This window comes from Cardiocondyla obscurior, linkage group LG18, assembly GCF_019399895.1.
Source record: "Cardiocondyla obscurior isolate alpha-2009 linkage group LG18, Cobs3.1, whole genome shotgun sequence".
NCBI classification, from domain to species: Eukaryota; Metazoa; Arthropoda; class Insecta; order Hymenoptera; family Formicidae; genus Cardiocondyla; species Cardiocondyla obscurior.
This window is the reverse complement of record NC_091881.1, coordinates 2301013-2319387: the sequence shown is the minus strand read 5'-3', so window position 1 is coordinate 2319387 and position 18375 is coordinate 2301013. Positions and strand designations below refer to the sequence as shown.

The 18375-nt window shown below is 36.8% G+C and overlaps 3 protein-coding genes across 13 annotated transcripts; 2 read left to right on the top strand and 1 right to left on the bottom strand.

Moving 5' to 3' along the window:
• Nucleotides 1-27: 27 nt before the first annotated feature.
• LOC139109503 (titin) lies at nucleotides 28-7829 on the bottom strand. Of its 4 annotated transcripts, none has more exons than XM_070668600.1 (8): nucleotides 7690-7829; nucleotides 3299-7267; nucleotides 2968-3137; nucleotides 2709-2884; nucleotides 2415-2625; nucleotides 2198-2341; nucleotides 493-651; nucleotides 28-393 (listed from the first exon to the last, which is right to left on the bottom strand). In XM_070668600.1, exons 2-7 carry the CDS (start codon nucleotides 7212-7214, stop codon nucleotides 499-501), a joined length of 4770 nt encoding a protein of 1589 aa, XP_070524701.1. In that variant the 5' UTR covers nucleotides 7215-7267; nucleotides 7690-7829; the 3' UTR covers nucleotides 28-393; nucleotides 493-498. The 4 variants fall into 4 exon arrangements, with proteins under 4 accessions (XP_070524701.1, XP_070524704.1, XP_070524702.1 ...); XM_070668603.1 differs by having other exon boundaries at nucleotides 3305-7267; XM_070668601.1 differs by lacking the exon at nucleotides 7690-7829 and adding an exon at nucleotides 7487-7619.
• On the top strand, nucleotides 709-2187 carry LOC139109522 (kappa-scoloptoxin(11)-Ss1a-like). The gene is made up of 4 exons (XM_070668637.1): nucleotides 709-1154; nucleotides 1241-1429; nucleotides 1500-1703; nucleotides 1851-2187. The coding sequence occupies exons 1-4, from the start codon at nucleotides 1047-1049 to the stop codon at nucleotides 2028-2030; spliced, it is 681 nt and encodes a 226-aa protein (XP_070524738.1). The 5' UTR covers nucleotides 709-1046; the 3' UTR covers nucleotides 2031-2187.
• A 468-nt stretch (nucleotides 7830-8297) lies between the features above and the next one.
• On the top strand, nucleotides 8298-14643 carry LOC139109509 (putative leucine-rich repeat-containing protein DDB_G0290503). 8 transcript variants are annotated; one of them, XM_070668619.1, is made up of 11 exons: nucleotides 8499-8711; nucleotides 8840-9005; nucleotides 9081-9377; nucleotides 9455-9676; nucleotides 9780-9886; nucleotides 9963-10286; nucleotides 10381-10670; nucleotides 10748-10777; nucleotides 10889-11006; nucleotides 11474-11761; nucleotides 12358-12633. In XM_070668619.1, exons 2-10 carry the CDS (start codon nucleotides 8916-8918, stop codon nucleotides 11553-11555), a joined length of 1560 nt encoding a protein of 519 aa, XP_070524720.1. In that variant the 5' UTR covers nucleotides 8499-8711; nucleotides 8840-8915; the 3' UTR covers nucleotides 11556-11761; nucleotides 12358-12633. The 8 variants fall into 8 exon arrangements, with proteins under 8 accessions (XP_070524717.1, XP_070524720.1, XP_070524718.1 ...); XM_070668617.1 differs by having other exon boundaries at nucleotides 10889-11150; XM_070668615.1 differs by adding an exon at nucleotides 12201-12219 and having other exon boundaries at nucleotides 10748-11150.
• The last annotated feature ends 3732 nt before the right edge of the window (nucleotides 14644-18375 follow it).

The following is an 18375-nucleotide window of genomic DNA, read 5'->3' as shown; positions in this document are numbered from 1 at the left end:
GAACAATGTAATGTATCAAAAATATAATTTGATTCTTACAATGAATGTACCTTTATTTTAATCTAACAGTAATAACATAATGCAGAAGGATATATGTATATGTATTTATGTATATGAGTATATACGTGTATATACGTATATACACACATACACACGCAATCATATATATTTATGTATAATAAATGATCTATTAGTAAAATAGTCCATCTTTTTGCGTGATTCTCAATCTTCATATCTTATATCTAACTTATTTCTTATAGCATACATTGACGTAGATTGTAGAATGTCACATCAAAATCTTTTAAATGACATCGATTTTATATGTCATTCGATTTTTGACATCATCAATATTCACAAACTGTCTTCAGAGTTTATTCTCAGAATTTCAGACCACTGAAATTAATATTTTTACACGATAAATAATTATAATTACAAAAAAATCTTAATATATGTATTAATCGTTATTGTATCATGCAAAAAAAAATTGCTTACCATTGTTTATTCAATTTTTTCATCAATATACGCTGTTATAGCGTTCTGGCATTCCGCAGAGCACCAATGCTGAATTAATAAGTATGTTTCTGATTCCAGTGCGGCGTCCAATTTTTTCCGTAAACTGTGACGTAGCAAAGCTTTTGTTGCTTCCATAGACTAAAAATAATAAATGTCGATAAAAAAAACATGATTAATAATTTTCAAAAATAGTAATTATACATATATACACATATATAAACGTCAATCTATCACATTTATTACAAGTATTCTATTGCCGAGTTTACGCTCATTGCATTTATTATATTATGCTGAATATCGCAGCAAAAACGTATGTACTAGGACTAACCCTTTTATTAATCGTCTATTATGTCATCTCTTTACAAATGAAACGAAGACAATGTCATTAATATTAAAAAGTTTCGTAATTACGAGTCAGGTGGGAGCATGAACGTAGAATCGAGAATCTATTAGCATTATTGTCACTTGCGTTAATGTAATCTCGCTTATAACAATTGAATCTAGCGCAGTTGAGTACGCACGCGATTGTAAATATGATTATTAAAACTTGTTTTTTCGTTTCTTTGATAAGCGCGAGTGCCAGTGTGTATACGACAATCAGCAGTAAGGCTAATAATATCACGTTCAAGTATATGAAAGGAGTTCGTATACGGAATTATATTGTATATAAGTGAATAGGTGTCGATGGTAAATTACGGCATAATAAATCTCTGTTAATTCAAAATAGGTTGAAGGAGAAAGTGATTTACATAACTGCAAACCGTACGAGGTATGTAACGTAATTCATGACCGATTTTGGATACCTAATTTAACGGAAAGACTTTGTCACTGTCCTAATGGAAGAGAATGTCCATGGCGATGGACGAAAACCTTTGATAATTCAACCATGATTCTTAATAATAGATCCATTTTGAAGGTATCGAAATATTGAGCTACTATTAAAAAAATATCTTTAACATTTCTAACGGTTATGTTTTTTAACACAGTTCTGCACACAATTAATTGAACTGGAGACATGTACGCATAAAGAAGAAGCAGTGATAGTGAATGGAGAGGGAGATACGAGTAATAGTTACATAATACCGTACAATGTGACAATAAGTTGTATATGTCCACAAACGCATTACTGGAAATTGCAAAAATACACGTACGAGGAACATGGTCTTGTTCAAATATTCAGATGTGTCAAGGTACGTCTTATTTTACATTAATACATAAAGAGAAAAATTACTTTTGCTATTTACAAGATTCTTTTTCTAATACTTTAGAATTTTCTAACATATCTGTCATATCTGCACGATTTAAATATTAATTAATTCCGGAATTTTTTAATGCAGAAAAGAATGTGCGAGTCTCTAGAGTTTTGCGGTTACATACGATCTGACCTATATTCAACATATTATAGATGTACATGCCCAGAAAAGCATTTATGCGTTTTCAAGGATAAAACACAAGTAAATGTACAGGAACTCCTTTATTCTGGACCTGCTTATATAGCTTATTGTTACCGTTACTAAAGATAAAAAGATATAATTTAATAAGTATGAAACAAAAGCTATAAAAGCATTTTTAACGAAATATGTAAACGATTACGTATGTAAAATACGATATCTCAAAGCTCATTAATAAAATTAAATTTATTAATATTATAAATTAAAAAAGAACATCGTTACATATAGCTTACCTGTGACGATTGGTCACTCATTGCCCGCAGTGATGGTAGTAATTCTATTTGGAATCGATCAGGCCATAAAACTCGAGTAACAAGACCAGCTCTTAATGCTTCGCTGGCTGTTAAAATTCTTCCACCCAAAAGAAGCTCACTCGTCTACCGAAACATACAAATATATATCATTTTCTTATTTTTTTACATATACGGCTTGAAAATATTTATGACTTACAATTGCACTGCCTAGTATGTGCGACAAGGTAAAAACGGCAGCCCCTTCGGCAATTTGTCCTAATTTTCCATAGGGTGTACAAAATGTCGCTTTATCACTAGCGATTACTAGATCAAAAAGAGGCAACATCGTTACTCCGAGTCCAACCGCAGCACCCTGTACGCCAGCTACTATGGGCTTATTAAAAGTAGCCAAACTTTTTATGAAGTCCCTGAAAAACAAGTAAGCAAATTTAAATAAAGTTTACATAAAAAAATCATGTAACATCATATTTACACGTATTAAAGTACATACTTGACCGCGAATGCCAATTCCTTAGCGACAGATCGTCGTTCTTCTTTATTTGTTTGTAACAATGTCGAAAGATCGAGTCCTTCACAAAAACACGTACCCGTAGACGTCAATAATACCACTCTGCATTCATCATCTTTTTTCAATATCGATAAAGCCTCTTTGAATTCTTGCATCACCTAGTACCAATAAAAATAAAATACATTTATTAAGTAATTTTTAACGATTTACAGATTATCTTAGCGAAAAAAAAAATACTTACTTGTAATGTCAGGGCATTTTTTATTTTTGTCGAAGAGGATGGCGTAAGAATCAACTGCACGAGATTACCATGTCGACGTACATTAATTTCTTTATTGCTGAATTGACCTTGCACTTCGGTTTTCATTTTGTTACTATCTGAATCCACCGTTTTTATAGTATTTATATTAACTGAAATATCGTGTAAATGACATTTAACATTTAATATATTTCTGTCGTATTAATTTTATAATTTTAACTTGCTTTTAATATTTCACAATTTTCTTATGGAACAGTAAACAAATTAACTCTCGTACTTTTATTTTACAATAACTGAAATATTACAAGTTTACCTTTACCTTTGCTCTTTCGTGTAATCGTAACATTTCTAGCATTAACGACTGAAAGAGCTGTAGCTGCTTCAGCAAGACAAGCAGACAATTCATCTTCTTCTTTCAAAGACTCGTCAGCATTATTATGGTCGTTTGTTTTAGTAAAAGATGCCTTGCTCTTCACAGCTTTTTTACTCTTTGCCGTTACTTTCCCCGTTACTGTGCCGTTTGACGATCTGGTTGTAACTTTGCTCGAAACATTGTCTTCAACCACGGGAATGTTTTCCTGTTGCTTCCCGATTTTGTCGACCTTCTTGATCTCCGATTTCTTACCCGGACGCGCGACGACAGTAACTTTTTCCTCTGCATTATTAGCAACAGTATTATTAGCAGCTGCGGTGATATTAGTAGCAGTAACGTCGCCATCAGATTTTTGTACTGGTTTCTTCTTCTTTTTTACACTATTAATTTTTTCTTCTTGCGAATCTCGTCTCTTTTTGGTGGATCTCAAAGAATGAACTGTCCCGTCCTCCGATTTGCCGGTTTCTGTAGATCTCTCTGGTGCGTCGATGCTGACTCTAGGACTTCCAGAAGCACTCGAAAACGAACTAGACGAATGTCTCCTGACGATGACGGAGGCGTCGGCTGCATTTCGAATTTTTGCTGGAATAATAAATTCCGCGGACGACGCAGCGTTCGAAGTTTTCGGCGATGTGATCTGCTCTACCTTTTTATCTACTTGAGCCTCGTTTGGATGAGCCGTTCTCTTTGATCTCGGGGACACTTTTGTAACATTTGCAACGGTTGACGTACGCAATCGCAATACAGCATTGCGAACTAATTTTTTTCTAATTTTAAGTTCACGCTGCACCTTTTGCAAATCCATTACTTTCGCTCGTGATTTTGTAATGGGGACTAAACGTTTTTTATCCGGCTGCTCTACATCGTATAACAGATTAACGACACCTTCGTCCTGCAGCAGCCTATCTATCTCATTTTTACTTTTCTTCTTAGGTTTTACGTCGCTTGAAGGATGAGCTTCGACCGTGCGTTTTGGCGTTTTTGGTACGGTCTTCGGAGGTGTCTTCTTCGATGACGAAGTCAATTTAGTTTTCAACTCAACAGATTTTTTGTTGATTGGTATTTTTTGGCGCAGCAGTCTTTTCACTACCATTTTCTTTTTAGTAATCGGCCCTTTTTTAGCGAGATTAGGCTTAGACTGTTTTAATGGAGTATCTTCAATTTTATTCAAAGTTGAATCTACTTTATTCTCAGACTGTTTACTCGGTGCTTCTTTCACAATGGTTTTCTCATTATTTAAAGCCCCTACGTTTCTGGACTCACTCGCCGCAACGTGATTTTCAATCGCTAAACTATCATTAGAAACAGGCTTTTCTTCCGTTTGTTTTTTACTTATCGAAAGCTTACCTCTATATACCTTTTGCCGTTTCATTGTATTCTGTTCATGCTCCCTCGCTTTCTCGGTGGGTTTGCGCTTCCTGCCCGACCTCGATTCTTCTGCTCGTATGCCTATTTGCTCCTGATCCTTTTGGCCGCTTTTTTCGCGGGGATATAAATCAATATCAATTGATTTTGTATTCGGTTGCGCATTTTCGCTTGCCAAATCTATATTAGCTTCTTTTCGCTGTGTAGTAGGCGAAGTTTTCGCGACAGAAGTCATATTTTTAGACGCTTTATTGGGTGCTGCGCGGAACGTTTTCTTTTTCCGCGGTGGAATCTTCTTGGATGTTATGGGTAATTCAAGCAGCTGCTTCAACGCTAGTTCTCGTTCAACCAGCGGGTCTAATTTTGGTGGGCTCCTTTGCTCGGAGTTTTCCACATCTAACGGCATTTTACTTTCTTCCGTGAGAACCGGTGGCTTTAGGATGGACCAGTCAGGATCATCGATATCGCCCTCGAGAATAGCCAATAATTCCTTGTTATCGGAATTGCCATCCTTTCCAGCTTCCGTTGTTGCGTTTTCCTTCGTCATTTTTGTATCACAGTTACCCGATTGCGTAGTTGTCGAGGAGGGTGAATTTGAAGAAGCGGTTTGCTGTGGTGCAAGTTTGGATATTGGATTCATTTGGCTACCCGCCAGTTTGCTAGATAATCTTTGCTTTAGTTTTTTTACGAAAAATATATCTGGTCCACACGGCGCCTCTACGTTCTTCTGCTTTTCGCGGAAACGCTCCTTCAGCACTTTTGTTACCTCCGCCGGTGATGCTATCTGACTGGTTAAATGTCGAGAACGACTTTTAGGAACTGTGGTGTCGTGCGGCGTCGCGTTAACCGCACACGCGTCCGTACTTGGTGAAAGTTTGCTCGGAGTTGAAACAGAAGAACTCTTTTCATTTTTAATCAACGGCGTGTCCTTACTAACTGCTTTATTTTTTTTATTATTTTTTGTTTGCTCCAATTGCTCCGTTGTATCCTTGTCGATTATACTTACAATGTCATGTGTCTCATCACGTTCTTTCTTTGGAGAAGAGACTTTCTCCGGCGAAGTTGCAACTGATTCATTCGAAACAGTCTGATCTATCTTCTCGTCCAATAAACTTTTTAATTCGATCTCGACAGAGTCGTGCACTTTTGAAGTTAGTTGTACATCTTCTTCAATATTTTCAACGCCCCAATCATCGAATATATCTTGAATGACGCTTCTTTTCTTTGTCGTTGCGTCCACCGAGGCTACTTTATCAGCAGGTGCATCGCTTTGTTTGCGCTCAGTCGTCTCTTTAATGGTAACTTTATGGGTATTCTCGACTTGTGGCGGATTTGTTATAATTTCTGACTCGACCTCGGTAATTATAATTTTCTCGTCTATGATAATAGTAACATCTTCGTTATCATTTTTTGTCGAACTAATTTTACTATCAGTCAGTTTTACTTTAGTATTTTCATCATTAATACTTTCATCAATTGCAATTTTCCCAGCAATTAGTTTCACAGATTTTGAATCGCGTTTATTATCCGCGTAATCTGCATTATTTTGCTCCTTATATTCGGTAAGTGATGTGTCCATAACTTCTGTTACTTCTATTATAGTATGGTCACTTTCTTGGCTGTAATCCATTAAATCGATCTCATTGTTCCCGTCGTCAGTTTCGACGATATTTTTTTCTGGCAAGGTAACATTTTCCTGACTATCTTTCTTATCAGTGTTGTTTTCTTCTACAGTAACAATAAATTTGTCCGATGCTGCTTCGGTTGTAACAGGTATAGTCTCTACAACTACAACTACCTCCGTAGTATTACGAGTCTCTTCTTGTACTAACTTAGTCAGTTCGGCATTAGTTACTATTGAATTACTCTGATTAGTGTCGTCATGTATTTCCTTGATTGTTTCTTCAATCGACTCGTACGAGTCGTGAGTCTGGCCCCCGTATTCGTTAAGTCTAGACTCATCTAGCTCTACATGCTGCTTATCTACGACACTGGATTGACTCGCGTCTTCTATTATATTACAGTTGTTTTCTAGATTACCCATTGCTTCTTTTATTATTTTAGATTCGGTTATCACATTTAGGCTTTGGTCTTCCTCATTGGAGAAGGGTTGCAATTTGTGATTCAAGTTTACCTCATCTTTTGTGTTGTAGATTTCGTTATCTTCCTGCTCTGACTTGCTAATATCTACGCTCAGTTCCTTTGATACAAATTCTACTTGACTATTTGTATCATTATCAACGTCTTTAGCTTCACTGTGACTTGCCTGTATGTAATCCTCCGATGCAATTACTGAATGAATATTCGTATTTTCCGTTATTAATATAGCTTCCGAGAGCTGGCACACTTTAGGCAGACTCTGGCTACCTTCCGTTACAGAATCAGTGATGTTTACATCTCGGTCGATGATCTGGGCTGCTTGCGCGTCAACGTCCGCTTGGACCTCCTCGACCATTAGTACTTCCGTCTGCGAAGAGTCCGATTGTTCCATGATAAAGCAGAGATGAGATCTCTTGAAGTTCAGTCACTAAACCATACAGTTTCCTGTTTCGTAAAAAAATAATATCGTGATATAAATCATGGTGCGATATCGTAATTACAAGTATTATAACCTACAACGAGCGCTTTTCCATGCAAACGCGAATGCCGATTAATTTTTATACATACGATAGATCTTAAAAACAAAATGCAAGTCTCGCGTGAACATTTGAGAATCTAAGCCCAAGTTCGATTCCTGTAATAGCTAAACGGGTCTCAACTCACGTACGAACGGTGATTGACAACGATGCAAGAGCTTGGCCCAGCTTGGCCCAGCTTGGCCGCCACGGGAAGGCGACCAACGAACAGCAGCGTATCGATATCGGTATCGAACGCTCGCCCGCAGCTGAGCGATATTCCCGAAAAACGCGAGGGACCCGCGGCGGATGGGGTCGTGTGCGGTGGCGGTGGAACAGCGGTAAACTCACCGTGTAGAAGAAATGTGCCCATACTTCTCGTATTCCGGTGAAAATCACATGATACACGCCGGTCTTCACAGAGGGGCGGCTGCGCGATCGCACGCGTTTGCTCTGGAAAAAAATTGGCGCGCGCGCGCGGCCTAGTCGATCCTACGGAAAAAAAACACTCTTGCCGATGAGACCGAGCACCATGTTTACAAGAACCGAGCCAAGAGCCACGCGCTGCGAGCGTCAACTCGGGGACCGTTCTCCGCACGCCGAAATTGTCAGCGATCGCGTGCCGCCACGACGCGCCCTTCGATGTCGACGATAAGCGACGTCGCGCGATTTTTTCGCAGCTTCTACGAGATTGTCGGTCCACGTACGCCAGTTATCTCGAGGCTGCGCCTGACCACGGTTACGCTATGACTATATCGACGATGTGATACGTGCGCATCTATGCACGGATTACCGGACTTCGGTTGCCCTGGGTTGCCCGCACTGTCCCGCGCTCTGACGCACTTTGAAGTCTGCCACGCATGAAGTTATCCGAACGTTTGTTGCCCGCGGCACGATTCTGCACTGTGTGACGATCGGGATTCTCCGACGACAAAATGTACGGCTAAATAACGTGACGACTATACGATACGCGTGATATTTCCCTCGTTCGAGCACACGTTGAGCTCTCGCACGAGAAGGATCTCATGCGCGGCAGCCCTTAGGACATTTGAGCTGCAGATACAACGCCAGTTGAATTTGTGGAAATTCGGTACGCGTTTTAATTGATAATATAATCTTGCGCGTCTATTGGTAGAAGTCCGTCAACCGTTTAACGAAACAACGAAATTTCCAGTTCAACGGTCCGAAGTGACGCCGAAAAAAAATGCGCGTCTGCGTTCACACTCGAGTCAAATGTTTTATTCGCTTTGATGTATGCTCCGCTAAACGATAACAACGAATCCTCGTGTTCGCTGTTTATCTGCTAAATGATACCCAATCTAACAGTTACCTTAACGTTTTCTCCGTTTAATATTTGCTCCGATAGACGCCAAGTATGTTTTAAATATCTTTGTAAAATAATTTATTTTTAGGTTATAATCTACAATATATTTTAATTATTCGTTAATATATACATATAAATTGCCGATGGAACATTTATCTTGTTTTTCTTTTTTTGCAGCATTTTGTGAATACATAAAGTATTAATTAAAGATTGTGCAACAACATTGGTCAGTATAACTATAGTAAATGAAAAAATGAGTGCAGCTAGTAAAACTTCTATTGGAAAGTCTAAAAGTTCAGGAAAATCTCAATATCTTTCAAGTACTTCTGAGACAAAACAAAAGGTTCAATCATTACTTATAATACATTTTTATGATAAACTTTATATTTGATTTAATTTTTATTATTTTTATAAACAGCATGTTATAACACCTTCTGAAGAATTGATACTTCCTGTTGGTCCACATCATGTTATAGAACTCACAATGAAAAAGAATAGAGGACAAAAACATGCTTCACCTGCTGTAAATTCCAGTCCTGGGCAGAAAACTGAAAAGAAGAAGTCCACTGGTGGCTGGGGTGATGTTTTTAGACAGCAAAGTGTTTCACATGTAGTAAATAAGCAATATGGTAAATGTGGAAATCAAAATGAAGTTGGAGTAGTAAAAAAAGATATAAATGTTAAAAAACAACAGAAAAGTCCTGTTAAATGTCCTGTGAGTATTGTGAATATTTTTTAAGTAATATATTTTTTAATAATGTATGTAATTTCATTTAAAAAATATCTTTCTAGATGAAATCAGGAGCAAAACAGTGTACAACATTGTGTGGCTGTTCATCAGTTCTTGTTCGAGATCGTGCTGTTCAATGTGAAATATATAACTCCAACAAACTTTCTGAACTTGCAATAGATATGTTACACTCAATAAAAGAGTTAAAAGGTTTAGTCAGTAAGAAGGATGAAAAGCAGTGTGAAATTCTTACTAAAATGGAACATTTATGTGAAAAATTATTGGTAAGCTTTATGAAATTTATTTCATCTTTTACTAATTTTATTAAATTTTTTTTCTTTTTTTTTTAATAATATCTTTGATTAAATTTATTACATTATTTTACAGAATTCAAAAAGCAAAACAGATTTTAGCACAGCTACATTAAAAGACTGTAAGAAAATTAAAACGACATCAGACGATCTATTTATATTAGAACGGGAAAAATTGCACAGGTTTGATATGATTTAACCAGATAAAAAAACAAAAACAGATTAGTATTAATTTTTTAATATTTTATTTTTAAATTAGTGAAATTTTAATACGAGCTGAACAACTGAGGGAGATAGAAAATAAATGTTCTGAGCTATCATTTCATGCAAAGACACTTACACAGCAATTGAATAAAGCAACGAGTGAAAAAAATGATGTAATGTCACTGCTAACAGATCTAAGGCGACAACATGAAGATAATAAAATAATAATTACAAATTTAGAAACAAATCTGACTAAGCAAACGGAACTTGCACATAAAAATGACGTCGAAAATAAACTCCTAACAATGGAAATAAATAAAATTTCAATAATATCTTTAAATCAAGAAAAGTTAATTAATGGTTATCGCACATTAACAACGTGAGTATATATATTTAATTATCAATTTGTAAAATTAATACTCTGCGCACTATTTATTCGTGTAATTTATATGTATTAAAAATTTATATTATAGAGATCTAAAAAATCAAATTGCAAAACAATTAAAAGAAAGTGAAGGGTATAAAAAAGAGGACATTGTAAGTCCTCAAATGTCATTAGTGTATACAGGGCTTGCTTATTCATCTCCAACTTCAAGTTTTTCTGATGGTTCTAACGAATCCTTGGTGCATGATTTATCAATTTCTTCAGTTGATTCCGTTATTGAAAAAGATCGTACTCTAAGAAAGGATCTGCCGAGAGATTCTGAACTCGTAAGTTTACTTGATGAAGGATCGTCATATACAATGTTAGATCAAAATGGAGGTAAGTTTAATTTTCTAAATATAAGTATTAATTTAATCGTCTTAATGTAATTTTTAATTAATATTCATTATTTTTAGCTTTAAACTATAAAGGATCAACACCCTTAGGTAATAATGAAAATAATATTAATTCTCACCAAAATGTAGAAACAAATAATGTGAGCGTAAAAAAAAGTTTCTCAAAGAGTCATAATAAAGAAAATGAAATGCACAACACAGGAAAGTTTACAAGACTTAAAGAGCAACGGGATGATAATACCAAAAATTTGTTTCTCAATGCATCAAAGACTCTTGAGAACGTTACGTCTGTCAAATCAACAAATACTAACATAAGAAGGCGAGTTGATATGCTAAATCAAAAACCTGTTAATGTACCTAGTCTATTACGAGATTGTCCACGTCCTGATTGGAGCGACAGTAGTTTACTTAGCATTAGTACAGTTTCCAGCTTGAACTTAGTGCCTTCACAAACCACATCGAAGTAACTATATTTTTAATAATAATAATCTCTACATTTTTAATATTCTACGTAAAAATTACTAATGCAAGTTTGATACGCAATCAAGTATTTCATAGATTTCCTGTTCTGGAACTGTGATAAATTGTTATAATGCACATTTTTAAAATAAACTATTTATTTCTTTTTAAGGAAAGCTAGTTTGGATTTAAGTTTCGGTAACAAATTACAAAATTTATTGTCAATTTATATTATTTGAGATATTAATTATTTAATTTAGTTTATTTGATTTTTATTTAGATGTATTTAACTTAATTTTATTTAAAAATGTCTAATTTATTGTTTAGTCGTACTACTAAGGTCTCCGACCATCTAACCATGACCGATGATGCGTTGACTCATACTACTGATTTTTGGAAGCGACGGTGACGACTCGTAGCAGATTACCTCGAAACTAACAAACGTTTTTGTTACTTGATTGGCTCATCATGGGCCAATCAAGTAATAAAAAATTTTTGTTAGAATCGAGAATATCCGTTACAAGCCGCCACCAGTACATTGAAGTACCGATGGAATATGGAATTCAACTGCCACCGGCAGATCGAGATAATAATCGGAGTCAACTCACATATTAGGTATGTTACATTTATCATTTCGTTTACTATGAATTTCTCATGGCCTATATGAGCGCATGATTAAATTACTGTTCTTGTTTAATTGTCATCGAGGATTAAATATTATTTGTTCAATTATTAATGTATATGTATTGTAATAGCATTAGACATCATAGAACGTGATCTTCGCGTTCATTGCTTACTTTTTCTTTCTCTACGTTAAAGAAAACTGCTTTAGACTTAATAATTTTCATCGTTAAATTACAGACGTAGTAAGAAGCAGTAATAAGGAATTCAATTCGATTTAATACAGCTTTTTTTCTTTAGAGAAATTAAGATTACAAAAGCTATCGCGATACATATTAAATAAAACTGGCGATTCCAATCTTTTTTTTTTTTTTTTTTTTTATACATTTATATTGTGAAATAAAATTATAATATATGTATATCTTGTGCACAGGTAAATTGCAAGATATATTGTAAGTTTCCACATTGTTTTGTACTGTTAAATACTAAGACATAAATTTAATAAGTTTGTAAAACCAAATTGTAAAAATAGACAGTCAAAAATATATATATTTTTTCTTTTTGTAAATATATAAAACTTTTATTTGCAGATTCGCTTGTAGCTCTCACGATATCAAGATTTTGACATATAACCTGTATTATTACGAATTAACTATGCATATAATGTGTTTCAACATATACATTTGCTTTACGGAGAACAGGTCACGAATATAAATTTTACGCACACAAGAGAACAAGATGTGTATATATATAGATATATATATATTTTTTTTATCACATATGTATATATACAAGTAAAGTATAATACTTATAATATTTTGTAAGTCTTAATAGGATTAAAAGGGAACATTTTAATACACGTAAAACATCCATCAGCTTTGCACGAAGACGTCTTGAAATACATTTTACATTCGTGGTTTCCAGTAAGCGTGTTGTATGTAAAACTTTTCTCCTGCAAACGCTGGATTTCTTTCTTCTCTTTTTTTATTTTTTTTATTTTTTCTTGACGACTTCTAATGATCGAAAATTCTAACGGCTAATAACATTACGAACACAGTCTCCACGATTCGACGCGCGTAAATGAGTAACGATAAACATCGATACGAAAAAGACTGTCTTCGCGTTTTCTTTGTATTATATATATATATATTTTTTTTCCTTTTTTTTGATCATTCGGATGAGAGTATGTGAAAACGGATGATAATGTTCAAAAAGTCTTTATTTTACATTCGTGCTCTCTCACAAGGGAATTTTCCTCGATTTATTTCTCTCTCTTTTTTTTGTCTTTTTTTTTTTTGTTTTTTTCTTTCTACATTTTGTTACATAATATATCTAAGGACGTACCGTGGGTCGGTTTTATAAAATAGTTGATCACAAATGTTTCGCAAACAGTCGTTCAATTTTGATTATTAATTTCAGGCTCGACTCGACGCGTCATTAGCCCAGTTCCTCTCCTCATCCTCCCGCGTTTTGTGGATTCGACAAATTCTCCTGTACCTCTGTCGGACCGAAAGGCAATCTCCCAATTTGGCGACGTCCCGTTTCACGTTTGAAGAAAATTCCGTCGCGATTTGACGAATCGAGAATATTGAAGTTCCCTTCTTTCGGATACGTATACTTTCACGTACAAGTAAGTACGGTTGTCATTATTATTAGAGGCGTTCTCTAAAAAGAAAACACAATCTTAATTAATTTGATTTGTTCGTGTGTCCGCCGTACAGTATCAATTTCCGTGTGTGGAGGCTGTATCACGAGTCGCGCCTGTCTCTCCTCCCTGAATTTTCCGCCGATGCTCTGAATTAATTGAAATTTTTCGCGTCGATATAAGATTTATAAACGTGCTTTAAATCGCACCCAAAAGCTCATTGAAAAGAGAACTTAGCGATTCGATCAATTGTTCGATCAACTTACGATGGGTATAGAAGGGTACAATTTTTTAATTTTATTAAATTACATTGTCCCGGAACTCTTTAGCGTTAACAACTTTTCGTGCGATTTCACAATAATCTTCAGATTCGGGGAGCTTGCGACTGCAAAGAAATCGCGGGACTTTGATACAGCCTGTACGAAGGAGTAACATCAAAATTAAATTTCACGGCGACTATAATAGAAACCTATGTGGTATTTCGTCGGTGATCAACCGGCGAAATACTATACAGGTAGATTACAACAAGTATGACGTTGATGAAACGACACGTTATATACGCAAATGTTTGCCACGTAATGACCCGGTGCCGGCTAATTTCTTTTTTTTCCTTTTTTTTTTTCTTCTTTCCCTCGGCCGAAGATTAATTTTGTCGGCAGAGATGAGACAGAATGTGCGACTTTTGATTTTGCGCCACTCGATCAAACTACGCGAGGATTCGGTCGAAGGATGAACGTTAAATCGCGCGTTCGGCCACGTGGCTGCCATTGATTCTCAGAAGACTTTACTCAAAGAGAAACGCAGTTTTATTCGAGGTTTATTACACGAAATAGCGACATCGAAAATCTCTTTGTAGGCGAATAGTCCAAAAGGTAATCGGAGAGAAAAATACGGTATTCGGCATGGTGGAAACCTTTGCGTAGATATAATACATGGGTGTTCGTGTTTGCGTTCGTATATCTATATAATTTTTAATAAATACATATGTACAACGTATGTGTCGGTCGTGAAGTTAAACGCATCGGCGTTCGCAATTCCCTTTTGGTACCGCTTCCTGTCTCTCCCTTTTGATTTCTTCGCTTCGAAACAGCACAGATCTGAATAGCCGGGATTAATGTTAATTGGCGTCAATGTACGTACAATCGGACGCTGCGACAACGGACGAAATGGAACGCTAACTATTTGGACAGGCCCAGCTCGTTTTCATAATTTCGGAGAGGAAATTAACACTTTCGGGATCACCCTTAGCTCGCGGATCACGGGCGATCGCAAAACGCGCCGTTGCACGATATATTGCAATATCACTAACATATGTATACGTATCGTATAATGCGTATATTACAGTAGACGATCATTCGTGTAGAAATCGTAAAATTGTGAGTCGATTAAAATGAATCTAGCCGACTTTAATATCCTAATTAATAGTTCTCAACTATAATTATACGCCCAAATATAGCTCAGATATCGGAAGTGATAGTGGGCTGTTGTAAAAATAAAAATTTAACATTTGTCATCTTGAGGTTGCATGTATGGAAGGACATGTTTTATTGTTTTATTGTACGTTATATACTGCTTTGTTCGGTGTAAAAATATAAAGCATTTCGATTACAGACTTCATACGTATGGGCATTGCCATTGTTACGGAGTAATCGGCGACTATTACGATAACTTGTCCCTCGCGCTTTCTCGTAACTCTTTTCTTCCTTGACGTAGGATTGCGCGGGCCGCTGAAATGCGTACACACAGAAATAATAAAAAAAAAAATTAAAAAAGAAAATCCCCGCGAAATAAGATCGAATCGGGACGTTACAAGATCAATTGGCCCGGTAACATAGCTTCTCGATAATCAAAAAAATTTAAGCGTGGTATATTATATTGAAAGAATAATGTTAAAGTTGAGTTATTGATATCTATAGTATCGGTGCCTTATTTTTCGCTGCCCTTTATCAAGCAACGGTTATTGTATATTCTATGGTTGGTGCGACAATAATAATTTAACTTTACGGCGACATTAAAAAAGTAATCCCAGCTGCAATCCTACTTCAGGAAACAGTCCCGAGTTCTCGTTCATCTAACAATGGCCCAGGCTATGGAGTTAATAATTGCTTTCACGTGGCAATGGTAACAATATGTGTGTATAACAAATATACTTAGAACGGTTTCACTTGTGGTATTACGGCTCTCTGCAATAAATCATATTCATCTGTTCAACTGCTGCTGAATAACAAGGTATGCGGAATATATCTGAGTACAACGCGACCGATCTTCGCATCGCTTTTCTGTCAAACAAAAGACAATTACTCATACAATTATCGAGTAGCGAAAAGTGGTCTACCTCCCGGCAGCTCGACTATCCCCCGTCGGTTTTGCTGGCGTTTTGAAAAGTTCTCTCTCTCTTTTTTTTTCCCCCCCTGCGAGAGGCAGAAATTTCGAAGAAACTGACTCGTTCTATAAAATTGTCGGAGATAAGTTTAAAAATTTATCAATTCTCCCCGTTCATTTTAATCCTTCAGATGGAATTAAGCGGTTTAATTCTTTTATTAGAGTAAATTCCTCTCCATTCCACATCGGGCACTTTATTATGTCGTTATACTTTATTCCATATAGAAGGATTAAGAAGATTATTGTTTTTCCCCCCTTTTTTTTTTTCTTCTTTTTTTCCTACGCTCGCGAGCTGGTGCTACGCTTATCGTCCAACACTATCAGTTCCTTCTAATTCAATTTTTTCTTTAGCCAGGCTATTAATCTCGCGAGTCTTCCGACGCCGGGTGCCATCTTAAATGCTCCCTCGATTACGAATAAATCACAAAAGTAATTGTCCGGAAAGCGACGCGGAAGCTTCCGTCGATGCATGGACTTCTTGTAATTAAACACTATACACTTCCTGCTCGTGCCCCGAAAACACGATGTACGGACTTTCGAGTGACTACTACTTGCAGTCTACTAGGCGCGCAACGAGAGATACGCAATGAATTATCGTGAAGTATTATTAATTAATTTTTTTTTTTTCTTACGAGTATTGACGTTCTCTCACGTTTCTCTCCCTTTCGTTCTCTCTCTCTTTCTCTCTTTCTCTCTCCCAAGAATTGTAAAATTAAGGAACCCGTGGTCCTCTATATACACTCACACACACGCGCACGCACACTAGTGATTCCCATTTGTTTAATCGTTTATCGTATACCGAGAAACGCGTACGAGAGTGATACAAGCAGTATTGCGACACACGTGCGTCAATGCACCGCCGTCGATGTTGATTATGTAATTTCGATTGATAAAGTCACGGGATAACACCACCGGACGAGCGGATCTTTCCGTCTTAATTCATCCGGCATATGAAAATAGTAATAACGTCGCGTAATTAAATATTCCCGACTATCGCACGTGCGTCCCGATACTCCACCGTCTCTCCTTTCCCTTTTTTCTCTCTGCTCTCCTCTCTCGTAGCGCATATATTTATTATATCTATATTATATAGTATAAACATTTGTGTTCTCTCGCGCACTTTTGACGCACCACTCTCTCTCTCTCTCTTTCAACGCGCGGAGCCGCCGAGAAACGTTATCCAGCATCCGGCAAGTGCAACGATCGTGTAACATAAAGCTGGGAAAGAGTTCTCGTTTGCGCTCGCATGGACAGTCGAAACGAAATATCTCAATCAGTCGATGTGTGCGTGGTACAAGCGCGTCCGCTCCCGTCCGGCAATTGCTTAATAGTATATATAATACGTATAACATTTTGATTAAGTGACACGTGTCGCGTAACGCGTGCAATCTCACGAGGGAAACCGTCTTATCGAGAAAGGATGAAAAACATTTGTGGCGCGTGTCGAAGAGTCGAGCAATCCGTTGTTAAAGACCGATTTAAGATCAGCTCGGAAACGGCTCAGAGCCGAGAGAGCCTCCGCCTCGCGGTATTGTTTACGAAGAGGAGAACCGAGGCAGCAACGTAAGAATACGTGTTCAACAGGAGAATCTCACTTGAATATTCAATTAGACTGGGAGAACCCGATCTAACCCACACTCGACCCGCGTGAATTCAATCCCTTTCCTCGCGCACTCGTCATTTAAATATTCAACGTGTCATGTGCACGAAGCGAGTCATTCGGAACAGATTAGCTACCCTTTTTGTTAAATTACAAAAGTTTAAACGTCACGACGCTACGCATTTGCAATCAGAGGGCTCGAAAAAGGAAAACTCCCCCCCCGAGAGTTCAAGTGAGTTGAAGAAAAACCGAGGGATGGCCGCGTTGCTATCTCGTCGATAAAATTGTTTCCGGCTTGTTCGAAAACCATCTTCTGGGATTGTCACTTCTTTGCATTGTCTTATCGATACGTCGGAACGACTTGAAAACGATCATTAAAATGTAAATATCATTACCTGTTGTTATAATATCGTTATTAATATTATTACTATATTATTATTACTCATATTCTCTCTCTCTTTTTTTTTTTCTTTTTCTTTTTTTTTTTTTCTTACTCTCTTTCTCTCTTTCTTTCTCTCTATAAGTCACACTGAATTACGTATTCATCGGTAGGGCGTGGAAGATGCTTGCAATGTTCGGAGCACCTGTGCGATAATCTATTACATATCAATACGTATATTTTATATGTGTATATATTCATATATGGATACCTGCGTGTAATAATTGCAGCGATACTTCGAACGTAAAGAAAGTTTTTTTTTTTTTTTACTTTTTTTTTTACCGTGGCCCTTCCCACTTTATTTCCGCCTGGCGTCGTTAAGTTCCTGAACGTACGTATATATAGACATTTGATTGCCGTGCACGTCAGCCCCGTTTTCACCTGCGCGAATTGGACGTGGCGGGATTTTGCGTTTTTTTGCTAATTGTCGCTCGTCCGGATTGTTTGCGTACCGACTCCGCGCGGCCGTCCCGCGGATCGGACGGCCCTTACGTTCGCGAGATCCTGTGGCACACCGCTACGTATTAATCGATTGATCACAT